This window comes from Arvicola amphibius, chromosome 12 (assembly GCF_903992535.2).
Source record: "Arvicola amphibius chromosome 12, mArvAmp1.2, whole genome shotgun sequence".
NCBI classification, from domain to species: domain Eukaryota; kingdom Metazoa; phylum Chordata; class Mammalia; order Rodentia; family Cricetidae; genus Arvicola; species Arvicola amphibius.
Window position 1 is genome coordinate 125,987,904 of NC_052058.2, and position 24,331 is coordinate 126,012,234.

At 42.2% G+C, this 24,331-nt stretch overlaps 1 protein-coding gene across 2 annotated transcripts in view; it reads right to left on the reverse strand.

Moving 5' to 3' along the window:
* Slc17a6 (solute carrier family 17 member 6) overlaps positions 1-23,988 on the reverse strand; it is a 39,762-nt gene extending 15,774 nt beyond the window's left edge. The window contains exons 1-6 of one of the 2 annotated variants that reach the window (XM_038313853.1): positions 23,903-23,988; positions 22,212-22,214; positions 21,087-21,339; positions 19,605-19,723; positions 2,140-2,254; positions 1,022-1,109 (exon numbers count right to left, since the gene is read on the reverse strand). In XM_038313853.1, coding sequence (XP_038169781.1) covers positions 1,022-1,109; positions 2,140-2,254; positions 19,605-19,723; positions 21,087-21,339; positions 22,212-22,214; positions 23,903-23,988 — 664 coding nt within the window. The remainder of the gene's footprint in view (positions 1-1,021; positions 1,110-2,139; positions 2,255-19,604; positions 19,724-21,086; positions 21,340-22,211; positions 22,215-23,902) is intronic. The other variant, XM_038313854.1, reaches the window with a different exon arrangement.
* Positions 23,989-24,331: the final 343 nt, after the last annotated feature.

Sequence of the window (24,331 nt, forward strand, 5' to 3'; positions counted from 1 at the left end):
GGATTGACTCACACAAACACATACAACAGCTTCATCCATGCACGCGCACACACATGCACTCTGGCCCACCAAATACGTATTCACCATATGCATCCTTACACAAAACCACAGGACCACACCTCGGATCACACCTAGGTAGCTAGGACATAGCAAATTTAAAGAACTGTAGCTGGGTATGGAATGGAGAGGTGACTAAAAGCACTCATTGCTCTTGCAGAGGACCTGTGTTCTGTTTTCAGAACCCACAAAGTGACTGACCACCATCCATAACTCCAGTATCAGGAGATGTGGTATTTTTTTCTGGCCTCTGAGGGCACTAGACACCAGGTGCACTTACATACATGCAGACAAATATTCTGACATCAGAAAAATTAATAAATCTTTTTAGAAAGGCATGTATTATCCTGTACATAGCCATGCAGTTTTATCTTTGCATAGTGTTTTCTACTTTTATTTTAAAACTTATCAAAAATGATTGTAAAAATAGTATCTTAGAAAGAGACAAAAGCTATAATATTTTAAAGTCCATACCTTAATGTGTACAAATTCAGGTAATAACATTGCTGATAGTTTATTATGGGTGGGTTATTTACAGTAGCTCTGAATTTTAAAGTTAGCTTTTATTGTCTCTTGGTTTAGAAATGAAAATTTTCTTGCCTAACTATCTGATACTAAAAAAATCTTTTAAAATGGCCAGGCCTTCCATCTCAGCACCCAGGAGGCAGAGGCAGGCACATCTCTGTGAGTTCAAAGCCAGCCCTGTCTACACAGGGAGTTTCAGGCCAGTCAATTCTACATAGCTATCTCAACAGTAAAAAGTAAACAAATAGGAATGAAACTACCAATTAATGTATTTGAAAATGGTCCAACTTCTAAAATAATACAAAGCACAATGAAAAGCTGATTTAAAGATGCCAGTGAGAGTTACAGAATTAAAATAGTGGTCAAAACCCGGATACTTTATCAAACTTTGACTCATTATCCATTCCCTGTTAACCCACCGCAAGCATGCGATGCTCACCACAGAAGGAGGTGGTAGCCAACCTACTCCTTTCCAAAGGAGGGGCCCACTTGCTCCATATCCCGTGACAGGCTGGATAGGTGACACCCTGTGGTGGGAAACAAATATGGCCACTTAGGAGGCAGGGGCACTTGGAAATTACATCCCCTCCCCAGAGCCCAATTCTAATCAGATGGTACCAACAGGCTCTTACTGAACCCATGAAATTCCATCAGAGACATTTTTAGCCAGACCATGACTGCACACAACCTCTTCAGATGCCCTCCTCTGTCAGGTTTTTCTCTCATCCTAATTTTCTTATTATTAAAGCGGAAGATAAGACTCTCTCTCTCTCCCAATCGGTTTGCCTGCAATTCTAAACACTGTGAAATCTGGACACCTTTTGTGAGGCACTACATTGAGTGGTCCCCAAATACAAGGACGCTAAATCAGAGTTCAACTATCTAGAAATTGACATTAACAATAACTGGCCCTTTCTGTAATTTTTATTCTATCATATTTTATTTTTCCATTTTGAAAGAAAGAATAGTCCTCTTGATGGTTTGATAATTATCTACTTCTATCACATTCCATGTAGAGAAGGGGCAGTTTATAGGTCAAACTTGGGTTTTTTAAAGACATTTTTTCAAAGTCTTCAGGATACTTCATCAAGAACCGATGGTATAGTTACATGAGTAAGAATATGCTAAACAAACACATCAGTGTATTAAAGGAAAATGGACACAGGATAAAATTCTCAAGGAGACTGGAGGGATGACTTGGCAGTTAAGTTGAACCCAAGCCTCTATCCACAAGTCTCTGACTCCAGCTCCAGAGGATCCAATGCCTCTGGCCTCCTCTGGTACTTACATGCAGACATGCACACCTACACATAATCAAAACATAATTTAAAAATTTATTTTTCAAAAACTGCTTTCAAGTCCTTGGGATATAGTTTATTGGTAGAGGAGCACTTGACTGTTTTAGCATGCATGCATGGAGTCTTGGACACGAACCCCAAATAGATGGATCCCCTTACATTCCCATGCTTCACTTATTATTTTCACATTGTGCACTTCAGTGAGTATCTCTTTATCCATGGAGACAAAAGCGAAGTGATGCCACCCTGTAGCTCCTACCTCCACAAGCCCTTGCAGTATCCTAACAAAGATGACACATCCATAATGCACTCTGGCTGCTGACGGGATCAACATATTGAGGGTCGAGGTGAGCAGTATTGCAGCCCCAAAGACCCTGGAAGACAGAGATGGGAAGACATGGGACTCAGCGAGACTTGGACAGCTCAAGACTCCTTGGGTCAACTTAAGTGGTTAAGAAAAACTACAACCAGTTTTAAAGTAGATGTTCTCCGAAAAGAAGAAAATAATTCTTACGTAGATTGCTTAGCTGTCATAGATGGATCCTTGAATTACCTTAAAGTTACACATTATGTGATGTGCATAAAAACCCCACAAACCACACAAGAATGGGCCAAAAGCAATCCTAGTTTAATGCTCCAGACATCACAAGGTTGGATGTCACAGCAGGTGGTGCTTATCGAACTTAATGTACCAATGTCAATTTTATTTCTTTTCTTCTTCTTTTTCTTCATTGTGGGATACAGAAAGGAACAGATTTTGTCTGAAGTACACCCACAGAATCATATACCCACAATAACTAAAGAAAAGGGAGCAGCAAAAAATATAGAGCTAAATAAAAATCTATTTAAAAAAGAAAAGATTAGAAATAAAATTGTTAAAGTTTTTTTCTTTTTGCAACTAAAATTCTCATTTAACTTAATCACTTATAAAGATTCTGTACTTTTCTCACTAAGAGGTAAAATATATCAGTGAGAATGCCAGAACTGACCCCTTGAAGAGAAGTTTGAGAAGCACACTCTTCCCAAGGCTCTAACCCAGTGTCACCAAGTCACACTTGAATCTTTTGGTTCAGTCTGGCTTGGTTTCCTTATTGATGCTACAATTTTTCCAGAGATGTATTCAATATTCAGAGATGTATTCAGTTAAAGTCAAAGATCAAGGCAGATAATTTTACTTTTTTCTTTTCTAATTTCCTTTTTTAAAAGAAAACAAACTATCTTTTTTCATTATACATACCAATCCAAGTTTCCACTCCCTCCCCTCTTCCCATTCCTTTCACTTACCCCCCCCCCCATCACACCCCCATCCGCTCCTCAAAGACAATTAGGCACATTGCTTTGTGGAAGGTCCAAGGCCCTCCCTACTATATCTAGGCTGAGCAAGGTATCCATTTAAAGAGAACAGGTTCCTCAAAAGCCAGTACAAGCCATAGGGATAAATCCTGGTGCCACTGCCAGTGGCCCCTCAGTCTGCCCCAGCCTTGCCACTGTCACCTCCATTCAGAGGGACAAGTTTGAACCTATGCTTGATAATTTTCTTAAAAATCTGTAACCACATCTGCCTTCCTTTCCTCCTCACTGGAGATAGGTTAACCCACCTCATGCAAACACTCTGCCCCCTCTTGGCTCAGTCATGGCATGTTCCATTTGGAGTCAAAGATGATACAGTATGCTAAACTTTGGGGTGGGTTGCAGTAAACAGTTTTATCTAGTTTGTTCAGCACATTTGTCTTCTTGTAGCTATTTTGGGATAATCTGGATTAAATTTGCTTTCTACGAGCATAACTTCCTGCCATGACCTTCTCTCTGCTGGGAAGAGTTTTAAAATGGTACTGTCAATACATTAGTTGGAAAGTGGTGAAGTCTTAGACCTCTCATTAGTTTGGAATCTCAAGTTCAGGACTACTGACATTCTGAAGGGATAATCCTCAGTTGTAGCATGTTGGTTTATGCATGAAGTGATGTTTAATTCCATCCTTGAACTTTACCCAGTAGATACCAATGGCATTCTCCCTCCCAATCCCAACAGAAAAATGTCTTCAGCAACTATCAGATATCACATAGGGGACAAGATCAGTCCCAAAGTGGAATCAGTTATAAACTATTTGTTGAATGCCAACCACAATCAGAGCTAAATTTAAATCATGCTAAGACCTCACAGGCTGTAACTCCACAACCACTAAAGGTCACATCGACACAGGTATTAATTCACCCATATCATGCCTAAAGACACAGTCCTTGTAGGTGTCCTTTACTACAGAGTCTGTCTATATCCTAGAGTGTTTCTACTTCTATAACCACACAACAATCTCTGAATTAAGTTAGGAATTCCCCCCAACCGTCATTCTAAACATTATCATTGTTTCTGGAATGACACTAACTTTATTCTAACTTATTAGGAGTAAAGTGCATCAAACTTTTTGAAGGCAAATGAGATTAGGATCTTATTTAATTTTAGACAATTGCTATGCAACTGAGTATCAAAGTAATTGCATTTTGAAGCATCAGGAGTCTTACCTAGTGTGGAAAGCCTTTGTGCTTCCTCTTGTCACTCTGCCAGGACTGATGAAGCTTTTCCACTCCCAGTGCACCTGTGTACACTGCTTCAAACCCTTGCTTGGCGGGATATAGAGACGTGTATTGTACTCAGATAGGGAAGGAAGATTCTTCCTTGCTATACTGCCTCCAACTCTGATTTCAGCTAATCTTCTGCCTGAGTTAGACTTTCTTTTCTTCCCCTCATTTCTCAAATAAGGAAAATGCCTCGGCAAAGAAAACAGAAAGGGTCTGCGATGTAAACCTAGGCCCTGGCTATTTTGATAAGGTTATTACTGACAGTCAGGAAGCCTGAGGAAAGCTCAGACTGCACCAGGAGAAAGAAAAAGAAAAACAAGGAACCTGGAAGCAGTAATTGCCAAAGTCTAACAGAAATACAAGGGAAAGCATACTCTACTGAGAGTGACCAGAAGCTAAGCTTTCAAAGGAAAGCCTTCTGTCCATGTCGTGGACATGGATACAACAAAGGCAGAAATGGCAATAGGAAGGAATGAACCACAAGTGCTTAGAACTAGAAGTGGTTGTATTATGAACAATCCTACATAATTTACTATGTATCGTGTATGTGCAATGCCTTAGCAGACGCTGTCTGAGAACTGCATGATTTGCCATTATCATCCTACAAACAGACACACCTACACAAATAAAAAAATGGCTTCAGCACTAGGCAACATAATCAAATAGTAGATAGTCTATCTTTGACTAAAATACCACTATAGGACACATGGCTAGACCAGAAAACAGGGCATTGTTGAAGACGGCCGAACATGTGGTACAGTGTATTAGGGACCCAAGAAAAAACAGATCAGATGATGACTGAAGAGGATTGAGAAACATGGATAGGACAGGAGGCTGGTGGTGTAGTCAAGGCTGTCACATAATCAAAGTGACAGAGTTTGGGATGATCTAACCAGATGAGACTATTAAGCCTCTACGGTGAAATGAGTGCACAGCTCACTAAAATTAAAGGGTTGGACATCTATGACCCAGAAGGACAAAAATGTCAGGTTTTCATATCACAGGAGCAAATAACCAAACCCACTGGCAGTGGGGTTAGAGGATTAAGGCTGGCATATACATAACAAATAAATGTTTGTAATATGCTGTCTTTCCCACTTAATAACTGTGTGACTGGTAAGCTGATAATCTCTCCAGCTTCTGATTCCTTGTCTATCACAAGAATTGGATGCTAAGCCACTCCTGGCCATAGACCTAAAGGAAATGATGACAACGCTCAAAAGTGACACCGGCAAACATGCTTTTATGTGTCTATCATAACTACTTAAGACAGCCAAGATTCAAAATTTGTCCACATGCCCACTAACAAAAGCAACGTGAAAGAAAATATGGTATAAACACAATGGAATATTACTCAGCCATAAAGAAAAGCAAAATCACATCTCTTGCAGGAAACTAGATGAAAATAGAAGACACTAAGAGAAATAAAGCAGATGAAGAAGCAAGCAACTACTACGGTCTTTCAACTATGTGGAAACAAAACTTTCAAAAGATTTACTAAAGTGGATGACTGCAAGGAAACCAGGTTTTTCCAAAAAACACCAGAATAGTTATACATAGCAACTGTGACAACATGCACAAGGCCTTTGTTTGCAAGGTCAAGACAGACAACATTCTAGCATGGGGGTAGGGTTGGGCATGAAGTCCCACCCTCAACTGTTGTCACTTTGTAGCTGCTGGAGAAGGAGAGTCAGTTTTCTTTAAAGATGTAGCCCTTGCTAGATTGACTACACTCTAGGGAGTTGTAGGAGGTCCTTCTGTCTTTGTGTTGCTTTCATTGGTTAATAAAGAAACTGCTTTGGGCCTGTTGATAGGGCAGAACATAGGTAGGCAGGGGGAAGACAGAACTGAATGCTGGGAGAAAGAAGGGTGGAGTTGGAGAGATGCCATGGATCCGCTGGAGACAGATGCTGAGAATTTTCCCCAGTAAGCCACATGGTGATATACAGATGAATAGAAATGGGTTAACCTAAGATGTAAGAGTTAGCCAATAAGAACTTAGAGCTAATGGGCCAAGAAGTGATTTAATTTGTACAGTTTATGTGTGGTTATTTCTGGGCTAAGCTAGCTGGGTGGCAGGAATGAACAAGCAGAACTCTCCATATACCTGCAGGTATATGGGAAGCACAAGTTGGGCTCGGTGGGTTGGGGAGAGAAGAGAACACAAAGCTGGCTCTCTTTTGGTGCATCTTTAGGTGTGGAAGAGGAGATGCATCTGGTAAGACGTTAAGGGAAGGGTAAAATATGATTGAAGTGCATTGTACAAAATTCTCAAAGAACTAAGACAAAATGAAAATAAATGTATGGAAGAGTTGATAGCATAGCAAGGAAGGAATTGTGATGAGGAAGAACCATGGAGCAACAGAAGGCAGAGGGTAGAAGGAAGCTGGATAGCATCAAAGCACATTGGATGCACGCATGGAGATTCACAGCAATAATCATGTATTTACAAAATTAATGCGTACTCAACAATCACTGTTTAATAAACAAAAAGGAGCTATGCTGTAATTAAAATAAGAATATTAGCACCGTGCCATGGTTAAGATGGTTGGCTTCAACCCAGACCTACAGGGCCTGGGTTCAAAGGTCACCTTTGCCATTGTCACCAAGAGATGGACCTAAAGCAGCTTGTGCATGGTTCTGTGCTTCATTCAGTGTCTTTAAAACAGGGGTGTCAACCAGGCTCAGTGGTACATATTTTTGATTATTCACAATGAACACAGTTGAGTGTATCCTAAGCATTTAAGGAGAATCAGCTTAGAGAAGGCGAGTGTGGAGCCAGTGGGTGGACATAGATCCTAAGGTTTCTCAGGATGAAAGTCAGGTGTCTGGCACACAACAATGTATCCACCAGTATAAGCCAGTCAACTATTGAAAAGAATGTGTGAATCAGCTCTAGATTCTCATTTTAACCCATTGACAATGACATTAAAAAAGCTACTCCTGGGGCCAGAGAGGTAAAGGCCCTTGCTGCTAAGACTGATGACCTGTCTCTGACTCCTGAGACTCACGTGGTGAGAAGAGAGAACTAACTTTCCCAATCATGCTCTGATTTTCACATGTTGTGCACCATGGCACACTCCCCCACAAATAAACAAACAGATTTTTTTTTAAAAAAAGGAAAGAGAGAGAGAGAGAGAGAGAGAGAGAGAGAGAGAGAGAGAGAGAGAACTACTACCACTAGCTTTCCTGCACAAATAGTATAACCAGCACATGGAAAGCCTCAACAGCTCCTCAGGTCATAGACACAGAAATCTGAGAATGCTGGCTTGCACTTGCTGGGTCGATTTGTAGAATTCAGGCATTCTATCACTAAACTCAACCGTAGCGTGAGAGCAGCAGTGGCATGCTAAAAAGTGCCAGAAGCAGAGAAGTTAATAAAACCTTTGAAAAACAACAGCCTTATTGAGAGATAGGTGGTATCAGCAGTGGGGAATGAGGATTGGAGTCTAGCGTACCTCCCCATTGTACCACACACACACACACACACACACACACACACACACACACACACACACACAGAACTGTCCCTGACTGGGTTCTAAGAGCGTCTTGAGATCACCATCAGTCAGAACAGATCATTATAAATACAGTTGACATTTTGTAAAGAAAGTCTAGATTTCAATAAAGAAATTGCAGGTGTAGAGCTGACTTGGAAAAGAAGCTACAAATCAAGAACAGTTTAGCGCTATGGAGTCTCCACTCAGGCAAACGTAATGATGGGTGAAGGACTTGCCAAAATAAATTCTGAGGCTCAGTTTCAGACTCAGTGGGAATGTGTGGACCTGAGAACTGCATGTCTCAGAATCCCAGTGATCTTGCTGGTTCTGCTCTGAGCTTCACTGGTTTAAGAATATTAGGTAACCCCAGTCATCACAAAAGGAGGGGCCCATACAGAGGAAGGCCTATAGTATGGGCTTTCTTTCTTCACAGAGGGCAGAAACAAGGAAAACCAGAAGCACATGCTGGAATGAAAGATGTCATGTTTGTGTGTGTTTGTGTGCCTGTGAGGGCCTGTGCATACAGGCCAGAGAATAATCTTGGGTGTCTTTCTGCAGGAGTCATCCATGTTTTGTGAGACAGAAATAGCCTAGAATTCACCATGTATGCTAGGCCAGTTGGCCAATGAGCAGGCTCCAGGAATCCACCGTCTCTAGCTTCCCAGTGCTGGGATTGCAAGAGCCTACTGTTACACCTAGCATTTTTACCTGTGCTCTGGGGATCAAACATGCATGCAGCAAGCACTTTAGCAGCCAAACTGTGAAAATTAAGACAAAGTTAAAGACGATCAAAAGCCAAATTCTTCAGCCTGATTTTGCCAACGCTGCTAGTCAGAAGGGCTAAACAGCAAGCATGTTTTGCTTGAGGCGCTTATATAGGCAGACACTGTGCCGGCTAAACGTGGAGATGGAGATGCCACTCAGTAGTGAAGAGCGCTGGCTGTTCTTGCAGAGAACCCGAGGTCAGTGCCCAGCGCCCATGTTGGTGCTTGCAAGCACTGTGACTCAGCTTTCGGGGCAGCTTACACCATCTCTAGCCTATGTAGGTATGTATGGACACCAATAAAAGTAAGTAAATCTTTTCATAAAAGAACATAAATCCAGTAGTTACAGTGAGAGAATTGAAATACCAACTGGTTTCCTACAGAGAATGCCCTTGGGTGAGGTCATCGCTGACATGTGGAGGTCTTGCTTTTTGCACCTATAAATGTACACTCTGAAGCCTAGTGTAAAGATTAAATGAACGTGCTATGGAAGAGAACAGCGCTGTTCCGAGAGCCATCACTCCTCACCCTGTTCCTCCCATAACAACTCTACCCCAATTAGATGGTAATGCTATTTCAATGACTGCAGAATGCCCTGTGGTTTCATATTGAAGTTCTAGAAGCATAAAGTGTGCGAAACAAATGCACTAGGAATACTATCTCCCATTTAGCAACACTGGATTGATTGAGATCCATTAGTCTTTTAATGGATGCTCCATCATCCCTCAAACATATAGGTAAACAAATAATGATATTAGGATGTGGATAACACTGTAACCCTCTATCTACCTTAATTCCTTTATTCTTCAATCCTCTCTCTCTCTCTCAAACACACACACACACACACACACACACAGAGAGAGAGAGAGAGAGAGAGAGAGAGAGGGAAGGAGAGAGAGAGAGAGAGAGAGAGAGAGAGAGAGAGAGAGAACTACTTTGATTTCCAATTGGTCTTCTTTGACAGATGTCCCTAAAGTGCTTAGCAATACATTTTTATAAGGCCTAATCCAGAAATTCTTTTTATCTCCACCACTTTCCACATTTGTGTCTTGGAGAACGGAGCCAGGGTATATTCTTGTTCAAGCTATGTGGCACTAGTAAAATGTTCTGGGTAGAGGCATGTTCTTATGAAATGATCACTTAATACATTTGTGCAAAGACGCTGACAAACATGTACCAAAGGCCTGGTGTGCAAGCAGAACAAACCTTTGCTGTTTGCATCTTCTCTGCCTCAATGCCTTTAAACTAGTTGTTCATTTTTCTGTTTTGTTTTTTTTTTTTTTTTTTGACTTAAAATTCTTGGCTGCAGTTCTAATGTCTTGTCAATTCTAGGGGACTGAACTACTTTCCCTAGGTGACTGCGGGTTGCCAGCCCTGGATTGGAATCTAGGGTACTCCTGGTGACAAAACCTTACTTGATACAGTTGCTGAGTTAAAGTACAAGCATAAAAGCTTGAGTTCAGTCTCCAGAAGCCAGAATCTCCAGGGAGTGGGTCTCAGAAATGTCATCATACCTATGGAGAGACAACGAGTGGAAACAGGAAAGTGCCTCCCTCATAGCTTGTGGCCTGAACCTTTATTTGAAGAGATAACAACAAAGAGATCGTGTCGCAAATGCTATAGAGGGTGAAGACTGACACCCAAGGCTTTCCTCTGACCGGACCCACACTGTGATACACATGCACCTTCACTCATGCACATGAGTACACACACACACACACACACACACACACACACACACACACACACACTTCAAGGAAGTCCATATAAAACTGGGCATGGTGACACAAGTCTTAATCCCACACTCAGGCAGCAGAGGCAGAAGGACCTCTTTGAGTTCAAGGCCAGCCTGATCTACACAAGGAGACTCTGTTTCAAAACATTAACGACAACAAAAACAAACCAACCACATGATTAAGTTGAGAGAAACAGTGTGCTTAGCAAAGAACATCACTCGAAATCAGACCTCCTGGGGTCACACCTGGCTCCATCGCTTAATTTTTGGTTGTATTACAAAAAGTAACTCAGCTAATTCTGGGCTTGTTTCTCTCATGAGCAAATGAAGTGTCAAGACACTCATCATACAGGGCCATATGAGAAAGGAAGACAAGAACACACAAGTGATGTGTGCAATTGTGTTTGCCTCTAATTCAATGTGTTCCTCTAGGGAAAAGCATAACAACTAGGAAGAAGCTTTGTAAACTGCATTCCTTTTGCTTTCTACCCTCCTATAGCCCTGGGGAGTAAATCCCCCTGCCAAGTAACCAGTCACAAACCTGGAAAGTTTCCTGAACACACTTGCTCCCTCCCACTTCCCAGAGCTCCTGTGCGCCAACTCAGAGGGGCTGACTCCACCCTTCCTTGCTTTTGACTAAAAGCTAGATTTTTTATAAAAAGGAGTGTATGGGCTATTTTTAAGTGTGTATGCCTACCGGAGTTTATGTGCATGGCTTGTGTGCAGGAGCCCTTAGAGGCAGGTAGATCACTTGTGACTGGAATCCCAGGCCACCTTGAGGTGCTTAGGGTGGGTGCTGGGAGCCAAACCCAGGTCCTCTGCAGGAACAGCAAGTACTCACAACTTCTGAGCCATCTACCTCTCCTACTCCCTAAAAGCTAGATTCTTGTTTATATTTTATTCAACTGTGAAGTCTCTTTCCTTCTTCAGTATTTACATTAAGTGACATTACTGCCAGGCATCCTCAGGCCAGGAACAGATTTTTCACACTTAGAAACTGACTTTCACAATCCTGGTGTTTTTAAATTCTTCTAAAGTGTGCTTTCAATGTTTTTTCATCAATCAAATGCATTTAACAACATGAAACAAGATAGTTTATCTGAGAACATTCTAATGAATTTGTATTGCAGAAGAATATCAAGGTAATATGACTAACCAATTATATATTTATAAATTAATCTTTGAATCTGAATTTATATTCAAGGTCTTAGCTCTTTTTTCTGTTTGCTTGGTAATCCTTCTAAATAAAGAAACTAATTTAATGTTGACTGTCTTTTTCTCTATGTGAGGGTGAAGAATGAGCAAGGAAATATTCAACTTTATATTAAAAGTATTTGTAAAAGAAAGAAAATTTACCTGAAATGAATGTTTGCCAATTTGGTTCATCTTTAGTTTTTGAATTGTAAGTCATTTCTCCACAACATGTAAAAATGTATTTGTGTTACTATCATTTATTTAAATATATACTGGAATCCTAAACTGTAAATAAAAGCTTTCAGTAAATACACATTTCGACAATGAACTAAAGAACTTTCTTTCCTAAATAAAATTTATAAAATATAAGAGAAATATATATTTAGAAAAATATATAATACATATATAGAAATATATATGTATATATATGTATATATATATATATATAGAGAGAGAGAGAGAGAGGTAGATCTAAATTAGACATTTTGTGTTGTTTAGCCTTCTTTTGATAGCTCATAGCTAACTTCTAACACAGGAACCCAGATATGGTATGGTTATCAGTCAGATAAGACTGTGGGAAATTGAAGCGGAAAAAATGGAATAAAATTTATCAACTAATGCATAATTATTTTCGTTGCTCTACAAAAACATTAGAAACTTATGGGTGCTCTTAATTTCTTCAAAGCTCAATATGAGAATCTATGACAGAAAATGAAGGACATTTGCTTATTTAAGTTGTTTTTCAATATGATAAATTATACCAAAACAGATTAAATTTGGTTTTCTCACTATTTAGCTCAAATAACACGGACAAAATGAATTCTCTAAGTCCTTTCAGGTGAAGAACTAATTTCTATTGTGTTCCCTTCCATGTTACACTTGTGAACATACACTCATACAGGCACTCACACACACACAAACACGTGCAGGCGTGCCTGCACGCACATAAACTACTGCTATTTCTCTTTTTTTAAAGCATGTTAATTTTTTGAGAATTTCATACAAACCATTTTGATCGTATTCCTTCCCTTCCCCCACCTCTCCCAGCCCCTCCCCCACATTCCAGTTTCCCTTATGCGTGGAATGATCACCCTCTCTACGGTCTTGCGCAGGACTGGTTGTGAATAACGAGAGGAGGAGACTCTACGCCTCTTCGGGGACCGGAACCTTTGCAAATGCCAACAATAAGCGACCCATGTGTGATTAACATGCACTTCGGCTGCCAGGAGGGAGACATCAATTTCTCGGTTTTATACATGTCTGTGATCTTCTGCCCCCAATACCCTGGAGAATCACCTGTACCCCAGAAAGATTTGCCCTGCAGACAGAAAAAACTGGTGGCTTGTCACCCATGCAGTGGACATCTGTCTTCCCTAAGTCAATCAACTTGCTGCCATTAGGCTTGTTACTTAAGAAGAGACTCGTGTTCTCACCCCAGGTGTGGGACTAATCCCCTCCTGCAGAGTTTGCAAGAATAGACTGATTCAGGCAGTTTTAATCTATTTAATCTAATCAAATTGGGGCTTGGGCCCCTCCCTTTGTCACATCTGATGCCCGTTCTCATATTTAAAAGAAAAAAAAAGAGAATTGCACAGGCTGGAGGCAGCCCTCTGTGTCCCTTGGTACATCATTAAGTTGTAAAAATGACTTCATCACTCACGACAGAGAAATTAGACTGCCCCAATGGTGGCATAAAGCAGCAGGAAAATTATCCTACCAGCTGCCTACCTGACTTTCTTGCAAAACGCTCCGCGTTTCCCCCACCCAGAAGCTGCAGTGCCTCCGCAGACTGGTGCAGTGAGGAAACCAGAGCTGGGAGGGGGTGAGGGGTTTGTAGAACAGAGAGAGAGAGAGAAAGGCCTCTGTCAGCAAAGCACGTGGAAGTCCTTGGAGACTCCTCCCCGCTCCACCCTATCTTTCCATCATTCAGCTTGTGGTAAAGGGTATTTTCTTTTGTTAGAAAAAATAATAAAAGGCTCCATTACCCCAGATACCTAACGTATCGGGCCCACAATGGCAAAGCAGCTAGATGTGTGATCGGCTACTAGGTGAGTGAGATAGAAAAGCTAACATTTGGACCCAAAAGACTGGGTACCTAGAAACCACTTCTGCCACCAAGGATGGTGGTCCCCTGCAGCAAGCTCTTTGCTTGAAGTCTAAATGATTTTCTCATGTAGAAGAGACTGAAAATATTTCTCACTGAGGGCTAAAACACTGCTTCTGGAGGTTGACATTTTAGTGAAAGGGTAGAGACAGAGGAAGAGAGAGTCAGACAAATAATAGATTATGGTAATTTGATACTGATAGGTGGGAGGTAATAGATGGGTGGAAGATAAAAATAGATGATAGAAAAGAAAAAGACACCAGTAGATGCATACATAGGTACATACATAGGTTACAGTGACTTTGTATGATTGGTGTCAGATCTTAGGAACTCATTCTGATATGTTATTAGTTGAATATATCATTGATGCTTAATTTCTCAGAAGGAGAAAGACTTAGAAAAACTTGTCCAGACCTAGATCTGAGATAATGTGAAGTTGTTAACATTAAAAATGTCATTCATCTCTTTATAAAAATGAAACTGACAAAACATTCTTGAGAATCAGGAAAGAGAGAAAAAAATCTACTAAAAGTATTTTATTTTTATTAAGGAAAATGCACATTGGTAAAAAGTTCTAACGCAAGCATTTGGATGTTTCATCTCCATGCTTTCTATTATTGCCTCTTTTACATTAAGAAAATGAATGGAGTTCTAGAGGAATCTTTTCTTTTTTGCACATAAAACGTCTAAATTTCTTAAATTTTGTCATGGGGCAATCTTTCAGGGGCCCAGCTGGGCAAAGGGATGAGTGAGTGGGGAGGAGAAATAAATGCCTCTTTTCATCTGCAGAAATTCAACCTATCCTTTGAGCCTATTGTCAAGCGTGAAATCCATCTCTTCAGAGAAAAGAACAGAATCACACTGTGGCAAAGGAGTTTAGATGCCAAGACACCCAGACACACATACACATACACACACACAACACACACACACACACACACATACACAGAGAGAGAGAGAGACAGAGACAGAGACAGACAGAGAGAGACGGAGAGACAGAGACAGAGAGAGAGAGAAGACAAAAGACACAGAGAGATACATACACAGAGATACACACTTACAGAGAGGAACACACATACACACACATGCACACACACATGCACACTCTAGAGGCATAGATAGACATGTATACACAGATATACACACACAAAGAAACACATTCATGCACACACACAGAGTGAAAGAAAAGCACACAATAGAGACACATAGAAAGACACAGACAGACACATATACACAGACATAAACAGAGAGAAACACCCCCAAACATATACACACAATGTTGTATGCTTCTGCTCAAAAAGAAAAAAATATATAACAAGGATCCCTTGGGCTTGTGATCTCTAATTCATGGATTTATCTCCCGGATTTGAGGCATGACAGATTGGAGTCTCCATTCAAGGAGCAGATGGCTCAGTCTGCTTCTGTAAGTGAACCTCACAATGGAGCCCACAGTGGTATGTAGAGCTGTCACACTCCGGGTAGAATTAGCTTGTGCTCCTGCAGTACAGGAGCCTGATGGGGTCTCTTTGCAAGATGGACATCACCCCCTCCTTGGCATTGTATTTTATGTTTATTTCTGTAAAACGGGGGCCTGGGCCTGATGAACTCTGTCCAGCTTTAGCAGGACCCCTTGTCAGAAGAGAAGACCAGGCTGCAAGAAGTATGGCTCGCTTTCTCTTAGCCAAACAAATGTTTTAAAAATTAAAACCTTTTTCCTTTTCTCCCACAGAAGTCATTATAAAGACAAAACAATGCACTGTGGATTATCTTTCTTAGAGGACAGGAGAAGAGAGAAATGACTGCAGCTTTCAAAGCAGAAGTCTAACCCCTAATGTCAATGAATTCCCCTAAATGTACTTCCCCAGACTAGAACTCTAAGATAAAATGAACAGAATTCCCAGCACTCTCTGCATGTTTGACTGAAACTTCTATTTTAAAAAATAGCCATTTTCAAGTTTCAGATGAGGTTTGTATAATTTTAGTGAACAATAATATAATTCCAAATAATCAGTTTGAGAGAATTGACTCTTAAAGTCAATATAACACACGGACATGGATGTTACTGTCATAGTGGAAATAATTCATTTACCCTACAATTTTGAGACAAATAAGATTAATGATTACAGAGTATGTCTTTCATTTTAAAAAATTTAAGTTTGTATCAGCAACAAGCAGTCAGAAATTGCATAGTTCTGAATACCTCCCATATCCATATGTACCCTCTCTTTTAGCTGTCAGGACAGCAAAATGAAGTAGGCACTTTGGTTTTGACAAGAAGATGAAAGAAGGAAGACTCTTGAGCCTGGAAATTATTAAGTAACATATTCAGGATCTTGAAGCTATAACGTTTGGCTTTGGAGACTAAATTTCATTTGGTTTCTTTAACAAATATGCATCATGGTCAGATAATCTTCAAAATGGAAGAGATGTCACCATGAAAATACAAACAAAAAAAGGACAGATAAGACTCGAATAATGTAGCTAACCCTATTGGAAGAAAGAAGGCATTGGACCAAGGGAAGAACAAAATGGCCTTGTGATCCTGCTGGTGGGCATAGTGCAGTGAGAGTGGCCAGGATAGGAGCAGGTGGGGGAATGTCTCCAAAGGGTTTGAGTAATACTGGCAAGGACAGTTACATTGTTGTACATTGAAAATGTATCCACCAAATGTCCTTGGTCTTCTTTAGCTATGTCTTGCAAAAAGAAAATCTAGTTATGGTCCTGTAATTAAACACTTGCCACAGCCCCCTACAATACCCTAGATGCAGGACAAATACAGGCCTGGGTGGCTAGAGCCACCATGTAGACATTTGTAAGCATCTAACCCACCATCTCAGGTGCCCTGCACTGATTTGCCCCAACATTTTTATCACTGTTTTAAATATGTCCTCATCTCAAAGCATCAGGGATTTTAAAAGGAATCTCCCTTTGAGAGCTCGCCTTAGGCCCTCTCTGGAGGTGACTGAAGTCTTCTCCCACTGTGTTGTGATTCAAGGAGAAACAAAGGGAGGGGATGTAGGAAGTGTCCACTGAACTGAATGTCTTCCCTCCTGACTCCCTCAGCAACTCCTCTTAATGAACAGGAAAGAAAAAGACTTAGAATTTGATCAATAAAATGACCCAGAGTCGGAATCCTGACCAAGAGCAAAGCTGTCTTCACTTATCAAGAAAATGGAGAAGTCCAATGTGCTGTTTATTCTCCATTGAGAAATGAGCAGAGAGCATAGTTAGGAGCCCCCCCCCCCCCCCATCCTGCTTCTCCAACTGTCTCCACACGGCTTCTCCCTCACTAACAGCTAGGGCAAACACTTTCCAAAGAGCCTCTTTAAGGCAAGAGGGAAAAGAAGCTATCCTCTGTGCCCCGGGGAATTTCAGCCTACGAGGACGAGGAGGTGGAGGAGGAGGCGGAGAAGGGGGAGGAGCTGCAGCATGAATGAACAGGCTGGCAGGTCTCTAGATGCAAAGACCTGCCCCAAGGTGTTTTGCTATTTCTGGGAAAAGAAAAATAGCAGGAGATATTCATTTTTTTCCCCCAATCAATTCTACAAGAGTGTCATGTATCCGTGTGTAGAGAGCTTTCTGGGACAAAATCTTACGTACAGTTTCTAACGCCAGATGAACATTCAAAACATATTTAAAGACAGACGCATCTGGTTAGCTGCATTATTAATGATTTTGATCATCTTCCCTTAAGATAGGTTTTGCTCTTTCTTATTGATCAAGTAAAGCTTTTATCAGTAGAAAAGAAAATGTCCACGCCATTTGACCTATTTTCACAGGAAGCTTACGTCTGCTCAGGTTTGCTGAATTACAAAACGGAAGCGTATATGTCAAAGCTCTGAGAAGTGTCTCTCTAAATCTGTATCTTCATGACACTTTGCTACATTGTCAACTTCCTCAGGCTGGTAGAGGTTAAAATATCATGTTTGGAGGTATGGAGTCTGTCTTTTGAATATCCGTTTAAAGGTAAAAACAATCGGATCCAAATTAGAATTCTAAAACTTCTGAGTTTTTCCTTTGAAGACCCCCACCCCCACCCCAGCTACCTGGTACTTAGTCAGCCGCTCATCCTTGGTAAACAGGACTCCAAAGTTTGCAATAAGCTTGCTTAAAAAATAATAAATCGGAAAAACCTGTTTTTCTGCTGTCCCCAAACAGGAAAGACTGGAATCCTAGGTGTTTGTTCCTGACAGGAACTCCTTAGCCATTTACCTTTTGCAAGCAGAGAACTGTCTGCCACAACTCTCAAAGCAAGGTTATCGTAATTATGACCTCGAGTTGAGATTTTTTTTATATCATTTGGAATGATTTATTTATTTATCCATTTGTCAATGAATTCTCTGTTGTTTTTTTCCTGAATTAAAAATATTATATATATAGTAACTTTCAGAAAAATATACATTTTAAGCAATAATTTTGGGGAAAATTAAGAAGCCTTTTATTACAGATTTGCAAAACGCAGAATGTTGCTATGTGTTCTTAATCACGAAGCGTCAACAAAGTGAATGTTTTCTATAAAAATTTCTTCCCACTAAATTTTTCCTTATCGAGTCCATAAAACTGGGATTTTTATGTAGCTAGTCTTTTAATCTTGTTTCGTTTTACGGGGCGGGAAGCCACCTTCTGGGTTCGAGTGCTGGGCGCCCTCACCCCTTGTAGATCATACTCAAAAGATATTCTAGCTAGTCTCTCTCCATTTGACATTTTGGTTAGCCACCATGACATCTCCACTGTACGATCTAAACGACTAAAATACAATTCCCAGAATTCTGCTGGAGGCCTGGGAACCACACAGCCTCTACCGTCTGGATTGGAGGATACGCCTGAGGATGGGGCCAGAAGATACAGGTGAGCACTCCGCAGAAGAAAGATTGAACCAAAGCCTAGGAGCTGACTTGCAGGGGCTGACCACTCGGCTGGTGTGGTAGAGGATGGGAGGCGTTACGTGCCAGAGGTCTCAAGAAAACCCGGGAATTTTTACGTGGCATCTGTAAGCCACAGAACCCGGGGGGGGGGGGGGGGGACACAACAGTGTTCGACCTGGGTTCAGACGCAGAGAGACATTGTTGGTTTGATTTCTCATTAAAATACACTCAGTGAAGCAAACTACACTATTTACCATAGCAAATTACTATGCTAAGAAATATCTGTAGTCCTCCGGTAGTCATGCCCTGCTCCTTGGCGTCTCCACTCAAAAGTCTTTATACTGCCGGTGTCTCTGTGGGTGAATCTTGGTGGAGGAGTGCCCCTGAAAGAAGGCGCTAGGACCTCGACTCCCGCCACCACTATAAGACTGGAAGTCTGAGGCCCTGGGACTCTGCTGAGCTGCTCAGCTCACTCCCGCCCCTAGGCACCGAGCTCATTAACAGGTGTAATCGCACCCCGAGAGCCCTAGAGCCCGCCTGGCTCCATAGAAACAAATCCTCCAGGCTCACCACACCACATGGGCTCTGTTAGGGGCTATCCTTTGCCGCGCCCTGGTGGAGGTCCGCACCACCCCGGCACCTGTCTGAGCACTCCCCTCTTCTCCTACTTGTGCACCTTACAGCACTGCCCCATTTTTTTGCAGCATCCAACACAGATACCCACCCCCACGCGCGCCCGCGCGCGGGCTTGCCCACACACACGTAGTCGCACACTATGGGGACACTTCTCTAACAAGCCTTGGCCTACTCCTGTAGAAAGAAGGTCTTGAAAAACCTAAGCCCTTTCAGCCAACAAGGAGTTCTGCAGCGTGGGAGGCGTGTCCAGAGGGAAGGAGACGCGCTCAGGGAGTTTCCAAGCTCCTCAGGCGGTCTAGAACCTGCGCGAAAACGAGCGGGGAGACCCAACCACAGACTCCCGCAGCTTTACCGGTTGGCAGCCAGCCGCGAGGCGATATATCCACCCGGAATCTGGGTGATGATGTAGCCCCAGAAGAAGGAGCCGTGAATCATCCCCACGGTTTCAGGGTCCCAGTTGAATTTGGCTTTCTATAAGAACAGAGGAAAACCACAAAGAAACAACAGGTTAGGGGTGGCAAAGCAGAGTCAGCGCTCCTAATTACCTTTTCGAGGTTTGTGTGCCTTGAACCCTTAAACACGCAGGACATTTTCTGCAATACCGAGGTCAGGGGCTTAATTTTCGTTTCGTAACAAAAAAACTGCTGACAAGAGGAACTCCTTTTAAATGGTGTTGTGATTCCCAATGAAATACGGGCTTCTAGACTTCCTTGCAGACTGGACTGTGGTCAGTGAACCTGGGACCTCCTTAACAGGATTAAGACATTTGGATTCTCGGAAAAGAATATTGGTTAAAGAACTTTTGGCTGTTGCCAGCCAGTAAGAATGCAGTAGTGTGGGGGAGACTCCAGAATGAAATGCAACCCTCAAGAAGAACGTAGGGAGAAAAAAAGGCTAGATGAAATTGGAAAGGGTGTCTCCTCTAAATCTGGGTGGGCAGGACAAAAGGGTCTGGGGACAGTCTAGCAGAGAGTTTGGAGACGGTTGTGTGGTGGCAGGGAGAGGGCAGCCTCTAAGGTTCTGTTTCAGAGCTGTGTGAATGTCAAGCCTTGACTGCGCCCAGACCACGCTGGTCCACAGCACAAGATGCGCCTCTCATGAAACTGGAGCTAAATATCTGCAAGTTACTAATATTGGGAATGCCGTTATTTCTCTTGCAATGACAATGTCCTGAGTATCCTGGGCTCGGGGCGTAGGGGTGGGGACAGGGACTCTAGTTTGGCTCCTCAGAGTGTTCCCAAGTTTTGCAACCAAATGGATAGATCTCTGTGACCTTCAGCTCGACCTCCCCCAACCCGTGTCACTGCTGAATACTGCAACGAGCACTCTCTTAAACACCGACTCCCCCACCCAGCATCTTCTCTCCCAGCCAGAGTCCTATACCATCCCTAAACCTGCTAGGCAAACCTGATATACATATGGTGATTTGACTGCTGGACTTGTTTGTTTGAGGTAGATAACAAAACAAGTTTTTTTTTCCCCTGGGAGGGGGTGATCTGAAGGGAGCCAGGGGAAATTTTCGATGCTACACTTTCCAATTGAAGAAAAAATATTTCTTTTTAGATTTAACAGACATTGTAAGCTCTTGGCTGGTCATTTTCCCCACAAATCTAGTGAGCTGGACACTATTTTATGCCTTGCAAGTGAGCGAGGAAAGGCCAGGAACCTAGCGAAAAAGGGAGATAATAGCATTCTAGTGGTCCTTTCCAGAATAGCTGGACCGAGGGAAGGTTTAGACAATATGAAAACCTTCCAGATCCAGTGGGGGAAAACAAGCTTAGACAGGTGGGTAACTAGCGGAGGGAGTCCCCTCTAGGGCTTTGCCAATGCCCACCTCCTTGATAACTTTGCCTCCGCGGTGGATGGTGCTGTTGTTGACCATGTCCACAATGGCCACACCCAGGTTGCAGCGGATGCCAAAGGAGATGCAGAAGCCGAGGCCGCTCATGATGGCTATGATGTAGCGGCGCGGCAGGCCAAAGCAGGTGCAATCACACAGTGGAGCCTTCTTTTCAGGCACCTCTAGTGGCTTGCCATCCTCTGTCAGCTCAATGGTCTCACCGGTGTCTTGCTTCTTCTCCAGGACCCTGGGCGTCAGATTAAGAAGCAAGGACGCCTGTGGTTAGGCACCTCCCCCAGACAGTTTAGAGAGGACAAAGATGCCCTAAGCTCAGCTGTCATTCAGTTCCTCAACCCTCAGGAGCTGGGGAGTTGGTCTCTGACCTTTTAATTGCTGACTAGTTGCTGGGAATACAGAGCTTAGGCACTCTTAAATTGTGTGAAATTCTACACTCCTTCCAGGGCAGAAGAACCTACAACTTAATACCCTCAGGCCTAACTCAGGGAACCCCAATTCTATCATCTCTCTGGTCTCCATTCACATTCCCTTGGCCCTAACTTTTGAGGTCACCAAGGTGAAAGGAAGAGGGTTGGGAAAAGAGTGTCCCCTGCTGGATGCCCTCCCTGGCTATAGGTGCTTTAATCCAGGATACTGCGGTTCCTTTCCTCAACTTTAGGGCGTGAGAAGGACCTGACAGGTTAGGGACAACTCTATCCAGGTGCGTCTGCTTGAGGACCATCTTTTTGATCCTACCCTTCACCGGACCAAGGGTAGCTTTTCCGTGCCAGTGGCCTCCCTGTCAAACACTTCCCAATCCTCTACCTTGGTGAACTGCTTCATCACTCCCTCCCCCTCTCTCTCTCCCTCCCTCCCTCTTTTGCTTTCTCCCTCTCCCCCTCTCTCTCTCCCTCTCTCTTTCTCCTCTTTACTCCTGTTTGAAACAAAGGCCTCCGCAGCATGTGTCTGACACTTCGGCTTCCTTCCTACAACATGAATAATTAATCAGTCACAATCTTGCGTCATTACTATCTCAGCTACAACACACAGAAAAATATCGCGGGCCCATTTCCAGACACAGAAAATTTGATTTCCAGATTTACCAAGGGGCACCCACACCACCTTCTGTACCACTAAGAGGAAATCTCATTTGATTTCATAAGATTTGACTTTTCTCAATCAATTCTGATCCTTGTAGGACTGGGGAAGGAAAAGAGAATTCGAGTGTTAGAATGGCCTTGAGAAAAGAGGATGTTGTTCTCATATCTACCACATCCATAAAAATTGCTATTTTTTTTATATGGGAACAGGTTAAAAATCAATAGCTTTCTCTCAATGAGACTGGTATTTTTGATATACCAATACTTACAATTGGCCAACTTTTTCTCAATCCCTCCTGTAGGTACTTTTAATCCTATACCCACCATTAAATGGCACAACACTGATTACACACACACACACACACACACACACACACACACGCACACGTGAAGCCTGTAGAATTTTAACATCAATTCCTGACATGTATAGCTTGGACTATGGCTACCAAGAAACTTGAAGCTCTCTTCAAATTCTAACAAATTCCACTACAGAATAGGTAATTAGTGTGTCTGTGGATAGACTATGTGGGCGTTTATCACAGATAGGCAACCCAAATACCAGAAACAAGGCATTTCTTTATACAAAGAAGAAATTTAATGGGTTTGATTATTTTCTCCTTGACTTTGTATACCGATATTTACAAAGTTGAACTCTGCACCCGAATTTCCGACCTCACAGAGGTCTCAAACAGCTGCAAGACTGCAGGGTGCGTGCAGCATCTACTGCCGCAGAGGTGCGTGATGGTGCCTGCTGAAGCCCACCGGAACCAGCCGCATGGAAAGTAGAGATGCACATCAGTCATCTGGGTTACAACTCTCACTGAAGCCACGGCTTCATTTTCCACATGTAAAAATGAATGCTCTTCAAAAAATCCATTTTACTACTCTCTCTGCTATCTCATTTATTTTGCTGATATCACTAACAAAAATAACTTATATCATAGAAGATATAACACATCTAGCAGGACTTGAATCATACCAACTATAGTATGCTTAGTGGAATGATTATGAAAAGCATAGGATTTAAACATTTTTCTATTACTTTCAAAATATTTTCACAGTTTACGGTTCTGTTTGTTCTTAAATTTTTGTGACATTTCCCACACAAGAGACAGATTCCTAAAAATGTGTAGAAAACAAATAAAAATGCATATGCATGTATATGTGGCATTTTAGGCTCAAGAGAGAAACATCAATGATCAACTATTGATATATTTTGATCCTGTTTCATTCACTGCAGAATTTCCCACGAGAGATTCCTCCCTATGTCATTTGCAGCTGAGATCTAGATTTTTTTTGTCATTACTCTCTGACATTTATTCTTTAAAGGGGTTCGGCTTTTGTTATTCACTTGTCTGGATCAAAGAAATTTAAATTTGGGGAATTTATAAGCAAAAGCAGCAGGCTTTCTAAATAGGTGCTGAATGGACATTTCAGGATTGTAAGGGAGGCTTAAGAGTTGGGTTGGAAGACATGAGAATCCCCAGGTAATCACACAAAATCACACACACACACACACACACACACAACACAGGTGCATTTAATGCCACATCCCTGCATTCATAACAGGTTTTCAATGTAGCCTTGATTCAGCAATGAGCAAGAAAAATACTTTCCCACCATGCTACAATCTCGCTAAATAACCAAGCTTTACAGAAATGGCCTCTGTCATAGTGAGTGAGCCCCAGGTGAGCATGGGCTTCTTTCTCTTACCTGTAGATCTGGCCGAGGGATTTTCCAGCAAAATTCTTTATCCCCTCTTTCCCCGGGGCCAAAATCCTTTGTTTTACCGACTCCATTCTTGTAAAGACTGGTGTCCAACCTTGCCAGATTTAAATTATGGTGGCTATGAAAGGCGAGTTCTGCGCATAGTCTTGGTCGGTTAAGGAAGGGCTTTTTCTTCTCAGCAAACAGAGGTGAGCTTTCCAGTCAGGCTGTGAGTTGGAGAGAGGAGAGAGAGCAAGAAAGAGAGGACAACAGAAGAGCTGCATGCAGCCCACGGGTTTCCTAATAGGAGAATTGGTACACAGAGTCACTAAGTCTCATTGGAAGGGGAGGATCCGGTGGCCGAGGGCGCGCGCAATGCCGTGGTATTTGGGCGGGTGCTGCTGAGGAGTGCTTGTTCTGGAAGTCAGCTCACAG